This window comes from Falco cherrug, chromosome 7 (assembly GCF_023634085.1).
Source record: "Falco cherrug isolate bFalChe1 chromosome 7, bFalChe1.pri, whole genome shotgun sequence".
Classification (NCBI taxonomy): Eukaryota; Metazoa; Chordata; class Aves; order Falconiformes; family Falconidae; genus Falco; species Falco cherrug.
The window spans coordinates 67,202,157-67,229,995 of record NC_073703.1 but is presented as its reverse complement, the minus strand read 5'-3'; the positions used below and the strand labels follow the sequence as shown (position 1 = coordinate 67,229,995).

The 27,839-nt window shown below is 41.1% G+C and overlaps 2 protein-coding genes across 5 annotated transcripts in view; both read left to right on the top strand.

Annotated features, from left to right (window-relative positions):
- The window catches only part of SEL1L (SEL1L adaptor subunit of ERAD E3 ubiquitin ligase), a 34,099-nt gene extending 27,379 nt beyond the window's left edge, over positions 1-6,720 (top strand). For both annotated transcript variants that reach the window (XM_055715875.1, XM_055715873.1), the window contains exons 20-21: positions 1,197-1,325; positions 2,723-6,720. In XM_055715875.1, the coding sequence (XP_055571850.1) occupies positions 1,197-1,325; positions 2,723-2,926 (333 nt within the window). In that variant the 3' untranslated portion in view covers positions 2,927-6,720. The remainder of the gene's footprint in view (positions 1-1,196; positions 1,326-2,722) is intronic.
- Positions 6,721-14,866: 8,146 nt separating this feature from the next.
- The window catches only part of STON2 (stonin 2), a 76,291-nt gene continuing 63,318 nt past the window's right edge, over positions 14,867-27,839 (top strand). Inside the window, exons 1-2 of one of the 3 annotated variants that reach the window (XM_055716974.1) lie at positions 15,000-15,021; positions 22,188-22,306. The gene's annotated coding sequence lies outside the window, so the exon portion shown is untranslated. Of the gene's footprint in view, positions 15,022-16,262; positions 16,284-22,187; positions 22,307-27,839 lie in introns of those variants that run through there. The other 2 variants (XM_055716973.1, XM_027804697.2) reach the window with 2 other exon arrangements.

The window sequence follows — 27,839 nt, the reverse complement described above, 5'->3', positions numbered from 1 at the left end:
TAATTCGTTTTCTGTATCGTGACCTTTTGCAAACAAGTTCTGAGCATCTTCAAGTAACAAGCCATAAGCACCAACAACAATACAATTTTTAGCTATGGATCTTCAAATCGGGCTAGGCCACAATTCCCTTTACAAACTATGTTGCCTAAAAGAAGGCAGTATATCTGGTCCTCCAAGGAAGCCCATGGCATATTGCTGTCAGTAATTGACTAAAACAGGGAATCCAGAGCACCATGTTCTTGTATGTGTCAAAAGAATGTAGTTAGTATTTGCATACTAATTTTGAGCAGCCTACCTTACCTTAATGTATCATTAATTCATGCAATTAATGTATGATTTTAGTAATATCTTCTGGGTGACCTGAAACTGTAAGAAATGGTTTAATTTTTCTTATTTTCAGTCAGCTTCAACATTGAGTTTTGGCTAGGTATGCACCTTTTAATTGTGTTGGTTCAGTAAAAGACCAATTTTTGCTTCTTTTCCCCTAAATTCTTGGCAAAAGGTCAGAGCAGTGAAGGGCAAGTCTTAGCTCAGTATTGGTACTTGGGCAGCGGCAAGCGATCAGCATTTGAAAACTGCATGCTCACCTAGCTGTAGAAGTGAAAATACAGTACGCAAACAGAATTATTTCTGAAGTTTATCTTCAGATTTTATTGTAGGACTGTTTTCTCTTTTTAACTGAGTCCTCAAAACTAGTTAACTTTTGAAAGTGAGCCTGCAGCTAAAAGTAACAGTGCTAAAGTTGGGATGTTTTCTTTAAAAAAAAAAATAAAAAATCCTTTCAGGCATGGACTTATACTTTTGCTTCTGCCTTGAAATCAACCCAATTCAGAGCAAGTAATAAAAACATGAAAAATGTTATTCCATCATGTTTACTGTAACTGCTAAGAATTTGAGAAAAGTGAGTCCTAGTGCTATCGTTTGCACAGAGTATTCTCCAATCCGAAGCAGGGATGGCTACACATAGGTAGCTGAAATGAGTACACAGGGGCTCACAATGGGTGTATGCAGCCATGCTTTATGCAGGTGAATAATACTTCCCTCTCCTATAGCTCCACTATGGAAGAAAGAGTTGAACTTGACCAAAACCCTTGTATTGAAATGACAGTATACAATACCTTCTAGAAAAAGCTCTAGATTTTATGGTTAATTTTTCAATTTCTTCAAAATTAAGCTTTGTATTTTCTTAACTTTAGGATATTCATCTTGCAAAACGATTCTATGACATGGCAGCTGAAGCAAGCCCAGATGCTCAGGTTCCAGTCTTCCTAGCACTTTGCAAGCTTGGAGTGATTTATTCTTTGCAGTATGTACGAGATATCAATGTAAGTCTTCCAGAATTAAAAGGAAAAACAACAAATGGCTAGTTTTCAAAGAAACATGAGTTGTAATCTTACTGAAGCAGAAGTCTTACTTGAACCTTCTGAAAACAGGATAGTTGTGTTTGTATTGTTGCATATTAAGGGAATTACTGAAGCTGTGATTCCTATTATTTGTGCAATTGTGTGAAACTGAAATATGCACAGCCTGTGCTCTTCTGTGCTGTTCTTCCCTTGAAAAGAATTTCCCTAACCTGTTTGACTGTTCTTATCCATGACCATCTGCTAGCAATGTTAAGGAGATGATTACAATGACATAATCAGTGTTCAAGAAAATAAATACTTTTTTGTAGCCCTAATTCTGATGCTATTTTATATTCAGCTGTAACAATCCCACTTGAGTTGTACTTTAATTTCTGTCGGGGAAAAAATTATTATTTGTATTAGATGGTTCAGCCATTGTGCAGAGCTTCTACTGAGTGAAAAAAAGTATTTGTCTAGAACTTAGGTAAATTCTTTCTATATAGTATCTGAAATATTTGTCAGTATTCTGACATCTTCCGGCCTTTTGGTTTACTTAATAAATTCAAATGATACAGAAGTTATTACCACTTACAGCACTGGCAAGTTCAAGCAATCCAGGTAAGTCTGACAGAATTTAATAGTCTTGAGACAGGGGACTTTCAGGAGCAGACAGTTGAAATACTCTAAATCAATTGAGCAAACATCCATGTAGCACTCACAGAAGCTAGTATGCAGAACACAGATATTCCAAGTTTTAAATCTGCTGATGCAAACTTAAGTTGGCAATGACTCTGTAGTGCCATCAGATACAGTAATGAAGCATAAACTGTGTGTTGGCTAATGCTAATGTGAATGGAAGTCTGATAAAAAGGCAGTTCAGTCAAAAACTAACAGCAAGTCACTTTACCTTCCCCGTACCATACCTGCACAAACCTCAGCATTGTGCCACATAAGCATCCCGGGGCTTAATGTTCTGTCATTCATGGTAGTCTCCTGCTGGCTTGAGCAGTTCACTACCTCTGTGTCTGTAGTACTTGCTCAACTTTAAGACAACTGGTATGGTTACATACCTACCTCCTTCTGATTTAAACTCTGTACTTCAATGCTCTGTGAAAGCCATAAAGCTATGTATCGTGAACCTTGATCTCTAAAACAGAAAATAGGATAGCTCATACTGTATTGCATGGCTCTTAGTCTTAATGGCATTTAGTTGTTAAGAATGTCACTGATGTGGTACTGCTTTTTCAGAGAGGAAGAGAGCTACTGAAGTTTTAAAACTGGTACTTGTACATGAAAAAATGTTACAAGACAAATTTAAAATCAAAGTAACTTCCCATTCTTGCTCTTTGACATGATGATGTAAACTTCTTGTTTCTTAGATAAGGGAGGTATTCTCACATATTGATATGGACCAGCTGCTGGGGCCTGAATGGGACCTTTACCTTATGACCATCATCGCCTTGCTTCTGGGAACAATTATAGCTTACAGACAAAGGCAGCATCAGGCAATTCCCAGACCAGCAGGACTGCGGCCAGCTGTGCCTCAACAAGAACCACCACCAGAGCATCAACCACCGCAATAGCAACAAGAGCCTCAGTGAAAGAACTGGATTTTTCCAAAAGGAACAATTTTCATTGTGATTTAGGACTTTGGATCAACTGTCCTTCCCCCAAAAGAGGCGCAAAGAAGTTAAAAAAAAAAAAGTCTGAAAGCTGCTTAGAATGATGCCTTTTTTCAGGGATAAGAAAATTCTTTTGAAACTGATTTGAATGTTATTTCAGTGCCAATGGAATAACACTATGGCTTTTTTTCATGGAAACACAAGAGTGCTACTACAAAAATGTTGCCTGCTGTATCTAGTTCCTCTTTATTCAGTCCTTTTCATCTGCTAGAGAGAGCAGAAGGCTAGCTTTGGAAGGTTTTTGCCTGCTTGATAGCAGTTGCCCTATATAAAAGTAATAATAATTTCATGGCCAATTTAAGTCCAAGAAGCTGAACTATATTCAAACTCTAAAAAGACTAGAGCTGTATGAACTTATATTCTGGTCCACATCCCAAGTATTTCTACAATCCTTATTTTGTTATTTCTTAGTATTTCTTACAGTTTGGGTCTTTTATGCTGTCTTGGATGGTTTAACATGGATTATTTATAAACTCTGTAAAACTAAGCCAGCAAACATGCCACTCTCCATTTGTGCTTTTTTTGTTTCAAGTATTTTCCTCCATTCCCCTTAGACTAGACAGTTCTCAGCAGACAGTATGTAGCCCAGGAGGCAGGTTGGGACATATTGGGTCTGTAAAGCTCATCAGTTGAAAACTAGCTACACGGTGCCTAGTTCTCGCATCCTTCTAAAACTTTTTTGGAGCCTCTGTACTTTGCAATACTTCATGACTTAAAACCAAATTGGTAGTGTTCCTAAATTATTTAAACTTGCTCTTACAAAGAGGCTGAGTCTAGATTGCAGAAAGCACCAGTATTATTATGGCCACTGAAAAAAGGACAGAGCCAGAAAGGTGAGTGAATTAGCTTACCTTTTTCTTTGTTTCTTTTTAGAGGTGAAAGTTCTGTATTTAATTTTCAGCAGTCCTGTAGGTGATGTGCACTGCAAGAGGGCAACGTGTGTGGCATCTCATGCATGCATCTGTTTAATGCATTGACCAAACAAAGGGCCCCAAAGATGCATACTCTCTACAAAAAGGCCTGGGCTTATGCCAGTGATGCTCCTCCAAAGTCTGGCTGACTGATAACAATCCTACGTTCAATCACAGCAGTGCTCTGGCTGTCACTAACCTTTCTTGTACCTGGCATACATGAGAAAGTCAAAGTAACGTCTCTGGCTGCGCTATCCTAAGGATCCCTTGTAACAAGAAAATCCAAAGAGAAAGAAGACTAATCGTTTACGGCTTCTTGATACCACCAGGTCAGTGCAAAGGCCTTTTAGTGAATGTAAAGAATACGACCTGTGGACTGATGTTTTTAGACTGCAAGAGGAATATTCACTTAGTAACGATTTTCATTGAACTATAATTTCAGGGGTTGGGAGTGGGAAGCAGTGGGGGAGTAGTTTAGAAGCAAGAAATGCAGAAGTTTCTGTTCTTATTTACCAGTGGCGGTTAAATATTTGTTTCTGTATTAGCATTAAACCCTCTGAATATACTGTCATAAAGCTGAACGAAATACAAATGAAGAGGCTTTAGCTGCTTTCTGACAAAAGCTGTTGTGTTTAAAGGATTAAGGGCTTCCTTCCCTGCAAATATTTTTCCAGTGGATTGGCAGCAACATATCAATATGCTTTATTTAGAATGGAGATTTTTGGTATGGTTTTATACTTAGTACATTTGTAAGGAGAGTGCTGCAAATAGATCTGTTGTTTGGGAAAGAAGCAATCCACTCTTTTGTAAACTGAAGTGTCATGGATGACTGGTATTGAAATAGAGGTAGAACTTCTCAATACTTCAGAATGCTTATGCTGGTTATGTGAAGACAAATCTTTCATTTTAGTGTGGAGGGTTGCAGCATGTGATAGAGGAATGTCTTGTTCAGACTTCATCATCATTAGCAGATGGAACAGTATTGAACTTCAATGTAGTGTCTAAAATGTACAGCACTCCCAGCTGCATTTCTAAGATATCTGTGACTTCTGAACACTCCCTCTGAAGTATTTTTGCCTCTGTCACTTAATAGCTTTTATTAGCTTGGCATGAATAAATTAAAGATTATATGGAAAACGTTTTCCAGTTAAATACCATCGGTTCATTGGTATTGGTCTCTTAGGATGTTTAACAAATTTTTTACTGCATTATTAAAATATTTTGGTTGTTTGATCTACTAGAACTAAATTCTGTTTGCATGAGAACCTCTCATCATTGCTGCTATGTGACAGCCTTACAGCTGACTTTCACTGAACCTGATGCATTTTTACATCCAAGAAATCAGCAGAAGAAAACGATTGAAGATCAGCAAGTTATTTCACTTTAAAGAACTGCTTTTATGAAGAAGCAATAAGGAAGTCTATCCTGCTTTTTTCCTTTCCACCAAATTACTACCACTAACTTTTTCAGATGACATTCATTTGAGTGAAGTGGTAGTAGTAAAAAGGTATTTACCATAAGTAATGGCGAGTTAACTCAGGGATTAAAGAAATGAGTACATTTTCTAAATCAGTTGTCTACAACATGATTTAAGTTTTTGTGACAATCCCTTGCTACCCTGTTCTGAAACTTGCATTTCGAAGGGAGTATATTTAACTCTTACTAGCAATACGTTTCTCGTGCACTCAGTTTGTCAAGCAGCTCTTTTCCTGAAGGAGCTGGGTTGCTCAGTTTACTGCAGTGAAGTACTATTCCCATTTGGTAGCACACGGGTTGTCTTACAGTGTACATGCAGGAGCATTTTAGAAGGGAAACCTGATTTGAGAGAAGCCTTTCTGGGTATGTTCAGTATGCTTTGAATGGAAAAACATGTATTCTTTGTCTACAGTAACATAGGCCAGAGCCTGCCTGTTTGACCTTCCTGGACACATGCTTTTTTCTCCCTGCACAGAGAATGGAACTGCAGAGCAGTAACTGTTGGTTTTAGGAGTTCTAAATGTAGGAAAACTGTGGAAAGTCAGGGGGGGAAACACTGTTCTGCACCTCAAATTATTAATCACACGCACTGGCTGTTCTTGCTGGTTGAAAGAAATGCTGAATGTTGAGAAAACAGGATTCAAGTTCATCACTCTGAAACTTGTCCCAGAACTGTCTGTTGAAATAATTTTCCTGGCTTTGTATTGTCCACTATGGGACAGCGTAGTAGAAAAGGCCTTTGATACAAACATCCCAATGAGACACTTGCAAGACAGTTTTACTCATTTTTTTTAGGCATCTTCCATAAGTCCACTACTTTTATTCAAATAAAAAATAAAAACTATCAACTGTTACCCTTTTCAGAGAAGAATATTAAAAGATGGGTTGTGAAAGGACTTTTAAGACTATGCATTATCTAGTTTCCACCGATTATATGCTAGTTTTGGCCTATAAAAGGGGATCACACTCACCTTTGCAAGTTGCTTCCTTTTTATATAGGCAACAATGAACTGAAATTCTATTTTTGTTTCAGAGAATATTAAACTAAAAAGATTTAGTTTGATTTGAACTACTGCAAATGCATATGGCAAATAGGGACTATTGGGGGAACCCTTTGTTTTTATCAGCTGCAGTTCTTTAAAGGGTCTTGTAGGAGTTTTGTAAATTTATTTTGTATTTAAAATCAGTATAAAGGCTGGTCAAATGTAATATAATTGTGTAAACAAATTCTGTTAATAGAAAGATGTACAGATTCATTTTGTACTGTATCTTTAATCTTGTGAAATAAAGATACCACCTGTGTGGTTACCCTCTGTTCACAGTGGTTATGATACAAGAGGATGTCAGTTGTCAGTCATATGCACTGATACATGCCGCTGCTAAATGCATCCCTTTCTATACTCACACTTCTTTCACTTCTATTCCTCTTCGAAAAGTAAATCTCTTAATTTGAGTGGCATAGAAAGGGGAATGGAAAATTATGTGGTTTATCTTCAGTTGTGCCAGAAATTTGCCCTCTGTGTGCGTGTGTTGTGTATGTGTGTGACCCCTTCTTCAGCATCTACAGCATCTGTACCGTGTGTGGCAGATGCAGAACTACTGTGTGATTCAAGAACAGTGGCCGGTAGCTTTAGGATTACTATTGCACTTGCAATACTAATGCAAAGATAATACAGTGACTAGAAACGTACTGGGGGAGAGACTACTCCAAACTGCCAATTTTGCTTGCTTCTCAGGCCTTTTCCAACCCACTCATCCCTTCAGGCTCCACCTGTTGGGAGCGAGTCCTCTCTCATAAATGTATTATGTTGCCTTGCTTTCCAACGTGTTTATTGATTTGGAAGAAAACAGGGACAAGGAGAGTGAGGGAGCAATGGTAATGGCTATGGAAGGCACCAATAAGGGAACTGTCTCGGTTATCAGCCCATGTTATGTAGTTTTCTGAAGTATTTGGAGGCTTCCCACGTTTTCTGCTGCTGCCAATAGCACCTGTTGCAGGTAGGAACTGCAGGTACTAAACCCAGCTTCAGTCTGACTAATGTAGCTTAAGTGTAGTGAGGGCATCCCTCACCTTCCAAAAGAGCTGCTGGCTTGATATTTGATGTGCTCAAGTGAGGTGGGGTCAGAAGTGCCAAAAACCTTGTTTTACTTGTAGCCTGTGGTCAATAGGGAGTTGTTTGCTACGGTTGGAACGGAGTACCAGGTTTATGAATGATTGGGGGGGTTGCGGTGGGAAGGTGTGGTTTGGGTTTAGTTTGTGGGTGGGTTTTTTGTATTGGGATTTTTTTTGTTGTGGTTGGTTGGTTGGCTTATTAAAAAGAAGAAGCCACTGAATAACGTTCATTGATAACTCATATATTTCTTTTGGTTTTGTGGCTTGGTTGTTGGATTGTCTGTTTTTATTGGGGGTTTTTATGTTGTTTTATTCTGCTAAGTCTAAATCACTTCATTTAAAATTAAAATATTAAAATTATAGTTTGCAAACCTGCAGCACCTGCTTGATTAGAATGTGTTATTTGGTATAACGCCAAAAAATTCTTCCTCATCTCTAAATGACCATGAGCTTAATAGCATTTCTGAAATCTGACTTCAATTCCTGTTTTTATAAAGAATAATTGAGGAAAAATCACTGTATTCTGCAACAAAAAATTCAGAAGACTTGTAAATTACTTTCTTCCAAAGCTATGTTGAAGGGGGGTGCTGTACCATCTATCCATGTGATGAATACTTTAATGTATAGTCTTAATTTTTGTTTTCAGAGAGAAAAAAAGTGGAGATGGAGCACCATTGTAGTTGCCTTTCATGTAGCAAGAGGTAAATGTGATTTAAGCTCCACAGCACAGTAACTGAAATCTGTAGCGAGTCACAGACAGAATGTTTTTACCCTGAAAGGTATCAGTGCTGCTGCTGCTTGTTTTGGTAAGCTTTGCTGAGTGCAGCAGCATTCAGGCAGACCTCCACTTAAGGGATAAGTTGCTCGCACTTTTTATTTCTTTGCTACCCAGCTTTTTGGGCTTTCTACATAACACAAGTTGCAATTCCAGATTTTTGAAAATATTTTGGCATAATATTACTTTTTGTCTCGCAAGACACTTAAACTATATTTCTCCAGTTCTGTTGTGAGGCATTTTCCCCGTTTCCTCCTCTTTTTTTTTCCCCCATGCTTGTTTTTCTTCATACCGATCCCTCCTCCTAAACATAGGCATAAACTGTACTGTAAAATCAGATGTTCCATTTTCCATCTGTTATTTATGAATATAGCTCCATTTCTGTACACGATTCAATAAAAATCTTTCTCTTTTTATTACTTCTAATTAATGGCTTCTGCTGCAAAAAAACTTATACCTGCGATGTGTGTTTGCAGCCACAAGGTGGCACCAGACGCTAAATGGTGACTCGGACTTGCTAAAAAGTATTTTAGATCTCAAAGATTAGGAAAGAAGTAACTTCCACACTTCTAGTCATTGTCACATCGTGGGAAGATGTGTGTGTGTGTATCTAGAGATGTATGTATGCGTGTGTGTGTGTATATATATAGACACACATATACATTGAGAGAGAAAAGAGTGGTTGCAGGAGCTTCAGAAACTTACTTATCAAAATGAAATAATTCAGTACTCTCATTTCTCATGTATTTGCAGAGCAGAATTCCAAAATCAAAAATCACTGTAGCTTCTGGAAAGACCTGGTAAAGAATTACCTTCCCTGGACTGTTAAAGCTTTTTTAGTATGTATATCCACCAACCTTCCGTCACACTAGTCTGCCTTGCAACACACTTTGCGCTATTATGCACAGATAAAACGTGGATTGGTTGGGCATAGCTTCCAGGACTGGCTACTTCTGCAAAGTTCAATCCAGATTTTCTTAAAGTACAAATTCTTTCCAACTAAAGCAAGTGAAAATGTTTAGCAACATGTGACAAAGATGTCTTATAAAATCACTTCTTCACTGAGACCATTTGATGGAATATTTGAGCTATCCAAATAACTTGAAATCTGTATTTTACAATATTTTACAGTATTTTTTTATGTCCAGTAGGTTCTGGACTTTGCTATATACTGAAATTCCATTAATGGCATTTTAAGTGCTTCTAAATAAAACTTTATTTGGAAAGTTTCCCCAGGTCTATTCAACAACAAGTTTAAAGGAAAAGCTTGCTGCATTACTAGTATTAAAAATGGATTGGGGGAGGGGGGCAGATCAAATACATTTCGTAGACCCTAAAGTCATTATTCTAGCTAATGTTAAAACTAACAAATCATGTGGCATGTCCCATTCTGAGGCTTATAACTTTGGATAATAAAACGATACTTCTTGGAGAATCATCCACCTTTGAATTCAAAGGCTAAAGGCTTGAAAATCTACATGTTTGGTGAGTTTTCCAGTAGCTGATTATGTTCATTACTGGTGCTGTGAGATCGAGAGGACTTGAGTTAATTCTTTCCAGGTTCCATTTAGTTTCATCTCTGGTTTTCATCACGTTGATTATAGGACTGCATAGTCCATTAGGAGGAACACCCACACCAAAGTACGTATACATTTTATTGTGGAATCCAGAGTGTAGTGTTAAATGTAAGGGGGTAACTAAAGGATTTCATGTCTCTTACAAATAAGTTTAAATCTGACTTGATTGTTGAAACCTGGGAAACATTGCACAGAAGGGAGGTGACTGCAGTAAGAGAATTCAGACCCAGTGAGATAAATGTGGTGATCTCACTGCATGCAGCTGTGTTGGCTTTTTCTGCCCCTTTGCTAAACAAACAGTCTTACTCTGTTTCCTACTAGGAGTCTGATCTTTTACTCTGTGGAAGAAAGAGGGTGCAGGTAGGTAGGAACCTTTCAAAATAGAGCAGGAAGAAGGGTTGCTTCATGTACTACCTGCTTTCATTTATTACCTCTCAACTAACAAACACTTTAGCGAGTGCAATTTATTAACTTCGTTTGCTTACTCTGGTATCTTGCATATTCAGTGAAAAGCCCCACAGAGACAGAAAAACTGTTTATATGATTTTGCACATATAAAATTTCTTTCTGTTACTGTTTTGGGGCCTAATTATTACTTTTGAGTTTACAAGCCCCCAAAGGTTAGCTCCTCACTATGTTTGTCAGTTTGGTTCCAAAATATAGATTGATAGGAAATACTTTTAAATGTTTCTGGTGATGCCAGTTCAGCACCATAGAATACAGCTCTCATATTTAGAGCAAACAGTTTGCAAATAACCCTTTGGCTGAGAACTGAAGAATCTATGGTAAATACAGAAAATGAACAGAGAAGTAAACTAAAAAAAAATATTTTTTAAAAAAATCCTCTTTTTTAACATTTCACATTAGTGTCTCGTTAGTCTTCTCTTTGATACTGTGAAAGATGCTAGAACAAAAGATAGACTGTAAATTTCAAATACTATTCCTTATGTAAGCATGACAAAATACTCATTTCCACTGTCTCCTCAGAATTTCTACATGCCAAATCTTGCAGCTACAGAAAAGGAAGTTTTCAAATTACGTAAATGAACATGTTTGATAGGTCTTTAACTCTGCATATGCTTCTCACATTAAGCATTTGATGCTTTCAGATTCCTCCACTAGCCATAACACTCCTAGCACTGCTGTTCTACAAACTCTTCACTTACTCGAATTGCTGGCAGAATGTGCTCTGCAGCTACTGATTGCATTGGTTTGCTGTTACATGGCAAAACAAAGGTACCCAGACACCTGAGCAATTTCTTTCCTTGGGGAAAATGCCCAGTCTATGAACGGGAAATGAAGGTGATGACCTACCATGCTGGAAACAGTGTCTTTGTCCCAGAGCTATTGGTTTCAAACTAGTCTTGCCATAAGCGAGACACACAGTTCTCTCCTGACGCGTGATGTTTCAGGCTCGGCTGTGTCAGCTGAAGCCAAGTCTGTTTGTGTGCATCCACATGTCTATGAGGTAAGGAAGCTAAGCAAACAATCTTTGGGCACAAGGCGTTTATTTTTCTCTTACTGCTCTTTGTGTTGTGTCGGTATCAACCCATGGGCAGAGGAGCACACATGAACAAACACCCCTGTGAGGCTGTACTTTGTGATAGGCATAAAGAAGTATGTGAAGTACAGACTTCATCATGGAAGTGGGTCCAGATGGATAAAAAGTTCTGGAAGTGCTTCTGTACACTTTTGAATTGGGCCTCTGTTGCGATATCATGAAGGATTAAATCACGATTCCTCACTTCATTTAATACAATGAAATACATTGAATTCTGTTAACTGATGATTTCAGTCAAATCTGCAGTAAAGCTTGCATGAGAATCATTGTTTCATGTTAGAATAAGGTAGCATGATTAAGAGTTTCTCAAGATGTAATGAATTATTGATATTGTCTTTATAATGAAATATTAACGTTAAAAACCCTGTCAAGTTGAAAGAACAAAAAGTCAGGTGATGTCTATATTCAAAATACATTAAAATCAGGATTGTTCTAGCCTTTAGTTATTCAGTACCTGTATTTATAGTTATGATCTCACATGCTTGAACCCTTTAGAGTCCCATCATAAATATATTTTCAACATAGGTCAGAATACTTGCAATAGAATGCTGTATTTTTATGGTTAATATGCACCATTATGTCATATTCTAGAAAATGGAGGGACATAATTTTTGTTCTTTAAATCCAAAATATTTGAAGTGGGCAAACCAGACTCTCTGGAGTGTATTTGATTTTTTTAAAAAAAATAATTTTTCCTCTCCTTACTTTGGGGAGAACGAAGTTTGAATATGTTCTAGCTTCCCTTTCTATTGTATGAATAGCAGTTTTCCACCAGAAATTTAATGTGCAAGCATTGAAACAGAGTACCTTTTTTTCTGACTCTTGATGCCAGAATACTGAAATAGTGAAACGTTCTGACAATATTCAATATTCTGAATAGAATATTTCAGTGGAAGGGACTTACAACAATCATCTGGTCCAACTGCCTGACTGCTTCAGGGCTGACCAAAAGTGTTCTCTGTGTTTTTAATTCTGAGAAGACTCAGGAAAACTTAAGAATCTGTCATATGCTAGCTCCTCCATTCTAGATCTTAATAGCAAAAGTATTTCAGAAACAAAAAAGTAAACATTTCTTACAAGTCCAAATATAATAATGATGTTAAACAGAGCTGTCTGATGCTGTGGTAATGGTGTAATAACTTTGATGGAATAAATAGTTTAAGAGAACCGAATGTTCTAAATCATCTTCCCCCCCCTCCCCATTTTGAAAGGATGTTGAATGCAACTGCAGTTTACTTAATATCAGCAAAAGTAATTAGCGCTTACAGCCAGCTTAAGAAGAGGAAAAAGTGCTAAAAGAGCAATACATTATGTGCAAGCCTTTTGCCTTTAATGAGTTTTTAAATGAAGAAACATCCCTTTCCTAAACCTCTAAACTATCTAAAGGCTATTAGTCAACATGCTTGGTGGGGAAAAAGACAGCACAGATGGAAAACGTAACTTGTATTTCTGGTGCTGAGTCTTAATTACAACCTGATCGATGAAATTTCATACTGTATGCTTAAGTGATGCAAGATATAGCAACCACTGCCACTGCTGGACTGTTTTGTGACAGCATTTGTAGCTGCCTTTGTGACTACAGGGTCATAGCGCTGTTGGGAAGAGTTACTCTGTAATGGCTGATCCTGATGCTGCTATTCAGAAAATAAACGAGGGAAAAAAAGGAAAAGAAGAAATGGGGTTCAGGACTTGACCGAAACCAGGAAAGGGCTGATGGCCTTGGAGTCTTTTTCTAGTCAGGATCTCTCCCAGGCCAGCACAGTGGAGGTCGATGATGTTATCCTGCATGCAGGATTTATTAAAGATGGGGAAGATAGAGGGAAACAACTGGGAAACTGATCTGTAGTTCTCCTGGCTCATAAAATAATTATGAGAAGAAACAAAGACACCAGTTGTACTTGAGCAGAACTACCCGGTGTCCTTGTGTTGTAGTTAACCTTTACACGTGTAAATGAGTACAGCTACCAGCCTTGAATCCCTAGTTTGGTTTGGGAAATCGGCGTTTTATACTGCTGGATAACACTATGCATGACCTACGACTACTGTTGGGGAGTGTTTTTGAGTTGTGTGTTATCTTCTCGCAACCACCTCTAGCTGGCACTCGTGTCAGTGTTTTGTGCCAGTGGAGATTTCCGCCCCACCACCCCCCCCCCCCCGCCTCGTATCCCGGAGGCTTTGGTATTTCCTTGGGGTGGCGGTGTGCTGCTTCATGCATGTCCGCAGATCAGCACGCACCAATTCTAAACCTTCAGACCCCTTTGGAAGCTCCGTCAAGACAAAATCAGATGAACCAGCTACGCGCAGCAGCCGAGTGTGTCACCAGTTATAATGGCGTGGTTATCTTGCGCTTTCCATTTGAGATTTTCCCAGTGTTTTACAAGAGCACTTTCTAACCAGTTCACCTGGAAGAGATACACTTGTGTACATTTTTTTTTCCTTGACAGTCAGCCCACACTACTAATTAAGGCTGTTACGATAACGGCATGCAGCTGTTAAGGTTACTAACATTTCTCAGCTTGCAGGCTTCACTTTTCTAGGAAGCTCTTTGGTGACACGTTTCCCCAGCAATCCCGAGTCGCTCCCTGATGTGCCGAGGGTGCGGGTGCGTATGTACCCATCTGCGCTCGCTCGCCATCGTAGGCGTGATGCACGCGTTTGTCCCCCACAGCCCGCCTGGCAGCAGAAGCCTTGAAGCTGTAGTAGGGTTAGAAATTAAAGCCTCCATAAATATCTTGGCATGTGCAAGTTGCAGCCTGAGATCTTTGAGGGCAGAAGTAAGAGTAGTGTTTTAGATGTACATTGCTAGTAATACTGTATGTTATAGTATAGAGCAATACTGTAATACCACTACAGTATTACTACATATATAGTATACTATATATAATGCTACTACGGCTTGAAAATGGTTTGGGTTACAGACATGGCAGTTAGTTTTTTAAACATTAACAGTTAAAATCAACTACTAATACGCACTACGGGGGTATTTGGTGGTCTGTGGGCTTCATCAGGGTCTGAGGGAAGGATGGAGACGCCTATTAATTTCTATTGAAAGTGGGAACACAAAATGGTCAGTTGCCAATAAATAAATGCAAACAAATTTACAAAAATACGACGCTATTTATGAAAATGCCGGTTGAGTCACACACACACACACACACACACGCACAGCAAAATGATTGTGGGGTTTGTGGTTTTTTTTCGCATTATAATTTTTCACCTACACGTTGCTGCGTTTCTCCGAGGCGGCTGTCCCTGAGCCTGGCGACAGCGCTGACTCGGGCGTGTGTAAGCGCAGGCCCCGACCCCACCGGGCCGGGCCAAGGCGGGCGGCGAGGGAGCGGCCGCCGTCCCCTCAGCCCTCCGCCGCGGCTCCCTCAGCGCCGGCCGCCCGCTCCCGCCCAGCCCCGCGGGCCGCCCCCGGCCAATGGGGCGCCGCCGTGGCCCCGCGCCGCCGGGCAGCGCCCAATGGCGGCGGCCCCGCGCTGCCGCTGCCCGGGGGGGGGCGGGCCGCCACCGCCTCCCCTCAGCGCGCTGTCCGCCAGCGCGGCCGGCGGCAGCGTCGCCCCGCGGAGCGGTTCCGCAGGTAGGTTCCGCGGGGGAGGGGGGTGCGCGGCCCCGCGCTTCCCTTCCTGGCAGCCGGGGAAGGGGGCTGCCGGCCGGGGGGCGACCGGAGCTGAGGAAAGCTGAGGCGAAGGCAGGTGCCGGAGCTGGGGCTGCAGCCTGCCCCCCTCGCGGAGCTCGCTGCGGCGCTGGGGGCTCGCCTCGGCTCTCCGGCGCCTTTCCCTGGCCGGGGCTCCCGGCCGGCCCCTGCTGCACCCCCCGGCCCTCACAGCCTCCCCCGGCGCCCGGCGCGGTGCAGGCTGTTTACGGCAGGCAGCCTAGCAACCCCCGGCCATCTTCCCCCGCGGCAGCGCTCCCCGCCTGGCAGCGGCCGCCGAGGGGTTAACGGGCCGTCACGGCGTGTGCAAGCTGCCGGTGGTCACCTACCCCCCCGCCCTCCCCGCCGGCACTCCGGGCTGGGGTTTTCTTTTCACCAGTCCGCGGAATCGCGCCGGTTGTGAAACGGGTTTCTGCGGCTGGGATAGCGCCGGGCGAGGGGGAGCCGCCGCTCCTCTGGCTGGCGGGCGTGTGTCTGCGCTGTGTAAATTGGGGGTTAAAAGGCTCAGCCGGCACGTTTCCGTGCAAAGTGCGTTTTTGTGTTGCTGTACGGCCAGGCAGCCCCTTCCCTGGGAGTTTGCCTGGTTGGTGGGCGAAATACCCTTTCCGTGCTGCAGCTCGGCTTTTCTCTGCTGGTTTTTGTTGTCTCGTTAACTAATTGCCTATGACCAGACTCAGCTTTTCTGGTTTATTTATTTTGTTCTTCCCCCATGGTTTAATCCTTTTTCAGACTTCAGTTTTTCAGAGAGAAACGAGTGGGGGAAAAAAAATAATGCTGGGTGCCTGAGACGCCGGGGCGATGCCTTACAGCTCCCCGCTTCCCCGGCTTGGTCGCGCCTTTCGCTGGGAATTATCCTGGCAACAACTCCACAGTATCGGTGTGAGGGCATTTTTAGTATTGTCAAGGCAAAAACCGGGCAGACGTTGCGTTTCTTGTGAATCGGCTGTGAATCATTCTTGTCTGCCATGGAACGTGCGTTTTGTAAACTTACTAGTTTGGGCAAGTAAATTTCAAGCTACAGGTTGGTTGCAAAATGTTTATGTTTGCTAATTGTGACACATGACTGATTTCTCCTTTATTTATTTATTTTTTTCTCTGCTGACATGATTGAAACATACCTTCTGACGTGCAGACAAGCGAGCTCTGAACTTTGCCTTAATATTTTCCACATAAACACGTTTACGTTGGTAAGCCAAGTTTGTGTTATCACGAAGCAGCTTGGAGAGTGGTTTTCCCCATCTCCAGTGAGATGCATTACATGGGATTATGCAACACTTATGACCTTCCTAATTATTTAGTTTCCAAATGGCTAGGTTCTCTCTTCTCCAGGAATTTTCAGGTTTGATTGATTATAACATAAAGCTGTATTCACCGTGAATTATGCTTAATCTGTTATGTCATGCTTCTGTCAGGTAAATCTTTGACTTTTTCGGTATAACAGTAAAGGCTTTTCATGTTACCCCTAAGCAGATCTCAAGTACAAAGCAAGTAGCAGTAACTCCCAAGCAGAGTTTCCTTAGATACAGGAGTACAGCTGGCAACTTTAGTGATTGCTGCTTTTTTATAGTTGTAGCTTTTAAATTATTTTAAAAATATGAATGCCATCAAGAGCATGACCATTAAACTTTCCAGTAGAGAGAAAAGTCAGCTTTTTTCCTGCTCTTGCAATTTGCACTGTATCTCAATTCTGACTAGCTGTACTCTCTCACAATTCATGTCCTTAATTATCATTAAGGACTTAACAGCATACCTTGGTCTTTAACAGCCGATCTCTCTGTTACCCGAGTTCCCTGAATCCCTTGCTACATCAGTGGCATAATTGATAACTCAGCTGTGTGGTTGATTTAGATAACAGTCCAAGGGACACAAAGTAACAAAGCAACAGCTACATCTCAATAGTGGCGAACTCCCCATCTCCAGTCCTTGTTTGTGGCTACCTTGCAGCTATCTTGTTAAGAATCAGCAGTTGGTACAGTTCCCTGGTTGAGAAATCCAGACTCTGAGAGGGTTAAAACCATACCATGAGTGGGCTGAATACATCATGTTCATAGAGTCCTTTATTTTCAGCTATCTGAAGTCAGCATCCGCAAATGAAGATGAGAAATGGTATCTGTGTGTGTCACAAATCTCTCAAGATGTTCTGCTCTGCAACGCTTCTGTTGCCAGTGTTGTGAAAATGGTGACTTTTCCAGTCAATGAGGCAGTTGCCAAGGTGGCATCAGCTACAAGATCACAGCTTGTGGATTCTTCTGCTTTGACATTTTGCTCCTGGTAGTACCCTTTCTTCATGCATCTTTTAGCCCGAGCACTGCACTGAGGCTTTGGGCAAAGCACCTGTCATGGTCTTTGCCAATAAACTAGCAGAATAAGTGCATTTTGAGTTGTTGAAAAGCCCTGTTCTTAAAGGCAGACTGAAAGTAAAGGTTTTATCCTCAGAAGCTTTGCAACAATGTTAGCTTTCCTTTTGAAAGTTGGAAAGCTAGAAAAAGTAACAATCAGAAAATAAGCTATAGAACTATAATGATTCGTGTGTTGATGGCAATCTTCTAAGGTAATCTTGGCCATCTGAAAGTTGCATGTTTCTAAGCTAATTACTTAAGTTTACTCTGCAGTCAGCTAGGAAAGGAAAGCCTTCAGAAGGCAATTCTTGGGCAATTTGTCTGAATGGGTAGTTGCATTATAAAAAAAAAATCATAAATTATTCAGTGGCAAAATTAGATAATTTTTTTCTTGTCCTCTGATTTCTTAATACGTTTTCTTTGGAGTCCAACCATGCTGGGTGGTTTCTTAAAGGACTGCAAATTCTACTAATGGATGTAATAATTTGACAAGTGGTTAACCTCAAGGAAGCTATGCCTGTCTGTATACATTGAGTATGAGCATGTGGTGTCTTCAGGACTATGGCTGTAACTATGACCAGATGAATTTGAGTCCTAGGAAACATAACTAGAAGCCTTACAGCTCGGCTGATATGTCTGGAAACATTAGGGGTTAAATCTTTGCCTCTTTTAGATGGTGAAAGTTTTGCGAGGATCTTAAACAGGGCCAGAAATCCATCTGAAGGTGTCTGTATGGATAAGGTTGCTTCCCAGGTAGGGATTATGAATCACATCTTGACTTCTGCCATCAACTTTTACCATCTTCTAAATGTGCAAATAAGGTGAATGGGGTGGGAGGCTCTATTTCTTTCAGACTTCAAGGGTGTAAAATTTTAGAGACTGAGACTGAAAAAACTGAGAAAATGTGGTCCTGTGGAGGTAGCAGGGGACAAGCATCAGGGTTTCAGGATTCCCTTCTTTTCTGAATAACTACGGATGCAAATACATTAGTGCATTGGTTAGAGCAGGAACGCACTTGAAATGAATGTTCTGATCATTTGCACTTACGGCACTTCAGTTTGCATCTCAGAGCACATAAACTAATTTTGTCTGGGATAAAACTGAGTCAGAAGAACTCCAGGAGCTCATTTAATGTACTCCAAGTGCTAATGCAAATTCAGTTTACAGGATGAGATTGGAAATAACTGGAAGTAAAAGCCACAAAAAAGTGCTGTGAAAGCTCTGCCCTTAGTGCCAGGTGTTTCACCCTACAGCTCTGCTCGTATCGGTAAGGTTTTGCACTGCTTGCTAGTGTAAACTTAGGAGATAGCATCTTGACAACTTGTTACCAATTTTTTAAATGTAACAATCTTTGGTATATATTTACAGAAAAGATACAAGGGAAAATATAAACATCATAGCGTGATGTTAAAAAAGTTGAGAGAAGGCATCAATGCATGTGTCCCTTGGATAACCACGGGAATAAATAGTGCCTTATTAATAGAAAATACTCATAAAGAAAGTAGGTTACTGAAATATATAGGTTTCTTAAATATCAGTTCTATAGAGATACAGTTCATGAAAGGCAAGCATAACATTAAAGAGCTTTTGTGCTTACCCATCCTGAAAACCCTTCAACAGGTACTTTTCTGACAGTAAATATTTCCTAAAATGAATGAAAATATTTTCTCAGCAATGATACATTAAGGTCTGTCAGTCTGCTGCAGTGAAATGCCTAGAAATGTGTGTAAGGCTTTCCTGAAATTTACATTTTTATTTATTGGAAGATGAATGCTATAGGAACATCTTCATTAGTTGTGCCATTTCAGCACTTTGTGATTTCATCTCATATTGCTCAGGGGCATTTGTATGAAAGGAGAAATAAGTCTTCAAGTAACAAACGACTGCTGAAGTGTCTCTTGTTCATTCTTTGCAGAGTAAGGCGTGGTTCCCTGCTTGATATTGACAGGGAACGTGGGATAGACACATTGTGATCCCACTGATGTGTTTTGTTGCATAAAATGCAACAAGATATAAGATACAACAAATTCTCTTGAATATTAATTCTTGCAGACATTTCCTGCCGGGAAGACAGAACAAAGTGAAACTCTTTAGAAAGAGTCCTGAAAGAAACAAATAGCAGCCCCAGGAGTACCGAACGAGGAAGCCAAAAAGCAGCATGGGAAAATAACCTGAAAGTGTGTGTGTGTGTCTGTGTAGGTGATTTGGCAATAACAATATATCCCTGCATAGAAGTTCTGTGGGATCAGGAGTGTGCGCTGTAGAGTTTGGGGAGTTAGACTTCCTGGAAGAGGGGAGGATCTAGACTAGCACAGCATATCGGTGAAAGGGGGAGTATAGGTCTAATGTTATTTTTGGCTGTGATTCAGTTGCCTTAATTTTGGTGTGAAAAAAGACATGCAAGCCTATGTTAATTGCTATAGTCTTTCTGGAGGGGGATTCACCTCTTTCGAAAATAGATCAGACGAAGGATCCTCCGGAGGTGGTGTGTTCCTTCTATTGACTATAAACAGAGCATCAGGTGACTATCTCAGATATCTAACTGGGGTTCCGGTGTTAAATGAGATGTGATTCATCTTGCTTTATTAAGGTAACTGAACTAAATGTCTTGGCACAATTCCTTCGGCTTGCAACAGAGGATGGAACTGACCAGTACACTTCAGGAGCCTATGAAGGTGCTCTAGCAGCACAAAACTATCCTAATATTTGAAGAGCAGGCAGCGTGCTTTGGAGCGGACATTCGAAGTGGAGCTCCTGGTCCAAGGGCAGCAGACCTGCCTGGTGAGCTGGAGAGAAAGGATGTCTTTTGCTGAGCTGTGTTTCTTGTTTCATTGCACTCTTAGGCCAAGTTTTAGTTGGCATTTATAGACATGAATATTTATAGAAACTAATTCTCTCTGTGGGCTCTTGGGTTTGCCAGCTGTGAAATGAAATGAAAGAATTATCTTTAATTTACTTTTGAAAACAGGGGTGGGTATACGATGCAGTAATTTTCTTCTCTTGCTATCTGAACAAGGGGCCTCTTGTGAACAGAAGGTACCATTTTACAGAACTGCATGGTGGTTTTGTGGTTGTGTGGGTGATGGAAACACATGGAAAAAGCACAACCAAGCATTTTTGATGATGAGAAAAGGTATTACTAGTTGCATAACTGAAACTCGAGCTGGTCAAGCTCCACAGCACAAGGACAGTTTATTTTCTAATGAAGTGGTTTCAATGGAACAGCTGTAGGGAAGAATTTGGCCTATGAAGTTTAATGATTAATTGCTGTTTAATTGCTAGCTGCCTCTGAGGACAGACACTTACCACCAAAAATGCTTCTTTCGCTCTGATCCTTGCAGCGCTGTTTCCTGTTCACTGCAGTTCTGATGTTTACCTGGCTAAAAATCATATCCCATGTATAAAAATTATATGTGGTGGAAACATCTGGTGCATGTTCCTAAACATCCTTCCAAAGTATAACGTGCGTGAGTTCAGCATGAGGAGTAAGTTCTTAGCTGATAGGAGTATGGATTTTTGGGGGATATTCACTGCCAGAATATCTAATGTTACTGAAGGGGATAAAACTGAGGGTAGAATAAGATGAGGCAGATCTGGGCTTTCCCCTCCTAAGTAACTCATATCTGACCTCTGCAGTTTAATTGTCTAAGTCTCTCTGAACAGAGGTAGCGGTATCAGTTTACCACACTATATGTGTGCTCAGATTGCAAATCCTCCCTGTATTCAGTCCAGGTTATTGATACGAATATGCTTGGAGCTAAGACTGATTGAGGGTGACCACAGATCTTTAGGAGCTGCAGCTCTGAAACAGCTGCATTAAGCTCTTCAGTGACCCTGAAACAGGCCCTAACTTTCAAGCAATACTCACTTCTTTTCAGGAAGTTTGTCTTAAAACCCCCTGAAATTCTTCTAATTCTGCTAATTTTCAGTAGTTTGTAACAAACACGCTTTTGTTTGTGTCTGTGTGAATTATGCTGGTGTCAGATTTACAACTCTGCCACAGTGAGTCACCGCCTGTCCTGGTAACAGAAACAGAAAGTCCCAGTCCCTCTGTGGGTCTGTGCTTTTATGAAAGAGGGAGGTAAATATCCCAAATATTCTAAAGTCAACTTATCTGTATCCCGTTTCCAAAATTTGTCTGCTTTGCCAAAGGTTAGCTGGACTCAGCTTCCCCAGAGCTGGCAAGAGAGCTGCAGTGCTGCGTTAATGTTGCTGTGAACTGGTATTTCCACATATCACAATGCTGCGCAGCTGAGGCGTGTTGTGGGCTGAGGAGCAGCATAACCATGGTCGCTTACAGCTACAGGGGGTTGGCTGGAGAGGTGGGGTGACCTGACCGTGTTACTTGTGTTTCCAGCGCGGGCTCAGAAAGCAGCCATGCTGTCAAACATGCAGCCCTGCCTTATGTAAGAGGGCACGGGTAGAGAAGGATATTTGGTTTCCAAACTTTTTAATGAAAAAAGGTCTTGCCAGTATTTATTGGAGTGCCCACCACCTGTCTCTGTCTGCAGTGCTTTATACCGATTTTTCAATGACGTGAGTGAAGTCTTCATAATGTTCTTTCTGCTTTGTTTTCCTGACTAGACTCCAGAGCCTTCAAGGCAACAGTAACCCTGCTTTAAAATTCCGGGGGCTTGGGTGGGAAAGGGAGGGCTGGAGTTGGGGGGGTTTGGGGGGTTTTTAGTCTACTAAAGCACATGGATGACACACAACAGGTGAAGCATAAACCAGACTTGGTGCTTTCCTTTACAGAAAATTAGCTTTGGATTACACAACGTTTGACAGCACTCAGAAATGTAACGTGAACGAAATTCTTGTCTAAAAATCTGGGAGAAAAGATACTGCATTACCCAAGTCCAGCTGAGAGCTGAGTATGTTCATAAGTTCATTTCTCATACCATGTGATTTTTGTCTTACTCTTTTAGTTTCCACATGCATAATTTGGAAGTGTAGGTGAGTAGAGCATACTTCCAGATATATACAGTAGCTGGTCACCTAATGCAGTTAAACTGTACGCGATTTAATGATAGAATAAATGTCTGCTATTTGAAACTGTAGTTAGTTGTCTGAGAAGGAAACAATAGTGAAATGTCTCACTGTAGGTTTTGCCTTGGTTTGTTTGTTTGTTATTTGTTTGGGGTTTTTTTAAGAGTACTGATTTGATGTAGCCAGCTAAATTATTCTATATCCTCAAAAAATGGGATTTTGAAAGATCAAATCACATTCCTTTTTCTGCGTGAAAACTGGAGTTTTTTTCATTCACCTATAAATAGCAGTTTGTTTAGGTTTAGATTCTATGTACCATGTGCAAGTACATACACCTACAGCACTTATGTGCCACTGGCTCAAGCCAGGTATATGAGGAGTTGCCCTCGCAGAAGCTTCCCCAGCAAACAGCTTGGTCTGCGGGGCACCTTCTCCCCAGCGTGTCTGCACAGCCGTCGGTGTACCTGCTGTGCAGTGCTCCTTGCTATTCCAGTTTTGACAGTTTACTTTGACAATATGCCCCAACTGTTGAGTGATTAGCCATTGTCCATGTCTTTTTTTGAATTCTTAATCATTCTATGACCTGCTGGTTGATAGCCTCACGAGTGCATTGGTGCAGTGACTTTAACTGAGCCATTTCAGGCACTGTGAAACCAAGGACTGTGATACACTCTGTGGAGCTGATTCATATGAATTTCAATGTATGATACTGCATATTTGTCAGCACCCTGAATGCTTTGTATCTGGACTTTTGTGTCAGATTAAAAGACTAACATCTCACAGAAGCAGTACAATAATGTTGGTATTAACTATTTCATGCTGTTGAGCATGAGGTGCAACTGGTCTTGCTTCCTGCTGTTGATACTCAGACTTGTCATGGCTCCTCTTGTAGCTTCCACAGCAAAATACCAAGTGTGTAACAAAATACGAGTGATTTGCTGCCTCCATATGCCGCAGGGGTCTGCTTCTCACTGTGTACCCCAGCAGCACTTGCATGATCTCATGTAGATGGATGGCAATGTATCTTGGATTCCTCTTCTGGAACGTACAAGGTTGCCTGCTGTCTGACGGGCACAGCTAGCTGTCAGTGGGGTAGTCCCATAAAGATGAGCAGCTGCTGCTTGCTGAACCAGATGATGCCAAAGCGTTGGTAGTTAGAAAGCAGAGTATTCTGAACTTTGTTTTCAGCAAAGAGCCCTCCCTCTATGCACCAGAGGAAAGCCACCTCTTGTGTTCTGTTCCCTGTGAACTTCCAGAGATGAGCAAGCAACACTCAGGAATGAATATTACCTTTATTGTCATCTTACTAACCCTGCTCTCTAGGTATGGACCTGCTGACAGAAACACTACAAAACAGGTTTGCTTTTTTTCTGGCACGAGATGTGATTTGTTTTTACTAACACCACTTATTAGCCTGTGTTAGTAAAAACAAAGAAACCAAACAAAACTATAAACCCAAACAACAGAAAATGAAGGATTTTCTCATACCTTCTGTTCTACATCATGCTAGTATACCGTGCATTCCTACTCTGTTCTGACAATTAGACAAATACAATTAGACACAAAAGACAACAGTGTTCCAAACAAACTATTTTGTACTGTGTATGAAATTGACTTGTCAAGACCTTTTTTCTATTTCATATATAGTTTTTGTAGTAGTATGTGTATATATATGTATATACTGTGTCCCTTTAAATTCAATCTTTGCTCAAGCTTTTTTTTTTTTCTAGAGTTGCTTCTCATCCTTTTGAAACAGGGGTAGTCACGCTGAACTAACAGCACCATCAAGTCTAATGGGCCTATATTTAGAGTGTCTAAAATAGAGAGTGACAACAAACATGATATTTGTGGGTTGCCCTGAAGGGCTGCAGTGTCCTGGTGTCACACTATGTTGCATAATCTCAATTGACTCTCCCAGACACTGGAAACGAGGAAAGACCAGTTGGATCATCCAAGGAATTTTCTGCCAGGGCAGGCTTGTTCCCTGTGATACCTCTTCCAGAGTACTGTTTTTTTGTCTGGCTTTAAATAATCAAGCAGGACTTCCCTAAACTGGGAGATAGCCTCACACTTTAAGGTTGCCTTTATAAGGGAGATCTTTTTAGATTGTTATATATAATGAAAATCCCTTTTTAAAATCTATTCCTTGGAAAGGTGCTGCTGATACAGCTTAGAAGTTATAAAGATGTTACATAGAAGTACAGTTATATAGAAGCTATTTAGACATATATATATATTGGTTGTTAGTTATATGGAAATACAAAGAAGGCTTGAACAGAAAACTGCTTTCTTGCTCAGTGTTCCTAATCTCCCTTTCCAGCCGACATTCAGCACAGGAAAATTTCTTTTCGCTCTTTCAGGGCTGCATCACTTCCTCAATAGTCCTTGTCTTCCTGATGCTTTCACAGTTGGATTCTGTGGTTTTTTCACTGCTCTGAATCTGTTCTCCCGTTTTGTGCGTACTCACAGCTCAGCTAGATGAATGCCTATCCTCTCTGTAGGCATACAGCCTCCAGTGAAGCATCTCTGTCTACAGAATCCAGTTTCTCCCTTGTCTTGAATGTAACTAGTGTTTGAGGGCTTGACTTCTTTCTTTCTTTGGTGGTGGTTTTTTTTTCTTTCCCCTCCCCCCAGCTTTCTTAGTATAAAATGAGTTTAACTGATGCTGGTTGATGGTAACTAATTATGCCCTCCATTTTCAGTGCAGATTTTTCACCTAACTTCTAGCATGAACTTTGTTGTAATTCAGAAGATAAAGCCCTGATTTCATCTGTGCAGTTGAAACCAGTCCTCAGGCATAGGAAGAATTATGCTGGCTCTCTTTTTACTAATGGAGGCAGGATCTGGTTTCGAGTTGTACGGTGAATATTTGTAAAGCAGTGATTTGTTGCAACACATACAGGCAGTGCTGGAATGTTAGTACCTGGCAGAACAGGATGGCGTTTCAAACAAGCCAGGATGTGTGTTTACTAGAAGAGTGTTTATCATCCGGCATAATATTCCAGTAAACTTACGATCGCTCACTCGCTTCCCTGTTTCTTTTGTCATTAGTTGTGGTTTAGAAGAAGGATAGATATGAACAAGCCTTTGTGATCTGGGTTCACCTCTTGATGGCTGTCTTCAGTGATGCCAGGCTGCAGTGACATAGTTGGTTCAAGGGTGATTAATTGTAGAATGTTATGCTTTTTATGTCAGTGAGATAACAAAAAACACACCTTGATAATCATCACAACAGCAAGTAAAGTACAATAGCTTTGGAGGGTTTGGTAAATGGAATACATGTGATTGGCTTGTCTGTGCACGATTTAGACAAGAACATATGAAAGCATCGATATCAGATGTGCAAACCAGGGTGCTCAGTGGGAGCTTTCTTCTGAAAAACATGTTCCTTGTATGATTCACTTTTTCAGGTTTGAAAGAAGCAGCCAGTTTTTAAACCCAGTTCTTCTCCATACTGTGGATTGGAATGTCACTTACTGTAGCATTGCGTTGTGCAGTAGTTGTGACTATTGCAAATTCACCATCCTGAAGCAAAGAAAAGCTGTGACACATGTAATGGTCAGGTGTGGAATTCTGGGATCAGGATGCTGCTTTGGAGTCCTGCCTCATGGAGGCCTTGAGAAGACAAGGAGTAGTGACGATCGTGCACCCACCCTTTCCTAAGGGGATGCTACCAACTTCCCTCCCCTGTACTGCATTTAGATTTCTTGTTGCCTATTGTTATTACCAACAGGATTTTGCTGAACAAGGAAAAAAATGATCTGTGAAGTGATTCTGAATTAATGGGACTTTCTTTTGGAAGTCAAGCCCTTAAATTAGTGTATTGCTTATTTTTTCTCCTATTTGTGCAATACTGATTAGGAAAAAAAGCCGAGATTTTAGAGATGCAAATGTTCTGCTAAACAATGCATGTTGCCCCCTCAGTGATCTTTTCCCAGTCTAGTTCTAAAGCACTGTTGCTCTATATGGTAAGAGAAGTGTTTGACTGATCTTTGCCTCAGTTTGAGTTGGAAGGCTGGTAGTTTGGGAAATTATCCTTCAAGATTTAATGCATGACTGGAGGCTTCAGTTACACTTTGAATGCATCATGGACCCACAGTGAGCTACATTTGTAGTCCTGAAATGTAGAGCTTCTACTTTCCTGATGTGACTGGAGATGTGAACTATCACTGCCAAACATTTTGTCTGGCATGCTTTCTTGGTTTCTGCCTGTTATACATTACTTCTAATTAAAAAAAAAAAAAAAAAAAAGATTCCCATTCTTTTCCTGTATTGCTGCTCTTTTATAGTGCCTTTCTACCTTTCTCAAATTTGGGAAGTACAAGGAATAGAGAAAGAGGCTGTACAATTTTCCTCCAGTATCAGGTTTTGAATCCCTCTAAACAGGATCTTGTCTGACCAGCTGTCATTAGGAGGCATCCAGAACCCATGAAGTATTTCCGAGGCATGGCCTTGGCAGAAGGAGAGAGACCATTGCCTTCTGAACTGCCTAAATACCCTGGTACTGCCTGCAGGAGAACATCTTTGGTGTTTTCCCTCTCTCCCTGTGTCTGTCTGGAAAACAGAGGAGCTTCTGTGGCAGGCAAATTGTGGCATAGAGAAAACAGCAGCTGTTGACCTTTCAGATAGTAGCGTTGACACAAATATTCCTGAGGGAGATGCTTATCACTTTCTTACCAACACATCCCCTGCAGGCTCTCTCCTCTTACTCTCAGGAAATGTGAGCTTCTAGCAAAGCTGGGATGTGTACTTGTGGTTGGGTTCTTGTGGCCTAGAGAAAATAAGGGCATTCCAGGTCACGTCAGCTGTAACGCTGCTGCTGCCACTGACCTGCAGTGTGGATTTAAACAGATCATATCTGTTGGAATAATTGGTTATGGCCATTAATTGGTGTGGCTGCACTGGGTCCTGTGCTCAGGGAGACCCTCACCCCTTTTCTGTCGTCCAGCATGCCAGATGGCTCTAGGCACTGTTACTACCACACTCTGCCTCACTCCATCTCTGTCTGAAGTTGCCAGGGGACAGCAGTAATGACCTACCTGGTAATGGCACAAAGTGGGTTTGACCAGGCTTGGAGGACAGAGCACTATCAAAGCTCTCGTTACCATACACTTAGGTGTAACCTGTAATGGGCAAAGCCATCCCTGCTTCCAGAGAGGCTGCAGGAGTTTCACAAAGGATGTCCCTTTGAGCCCTGGTTCTTCCTTACATATTGAGAGCTTTCATGCAAGTGAGCATGACGTGCACCAGGTAGCGACTGAGCTCCTTAAGCTACATCTATAGTCATGGAGTTTACATAAAGGCACATATGAATCAAAGTAGCTACAACCAGTATAAGGTCTAAAACCTGATGTTACCAGAGGTTTTCTTGGGGCAATTTGTAAGCTGGGGGAACTGTACACATGGAAAAAATAGGAC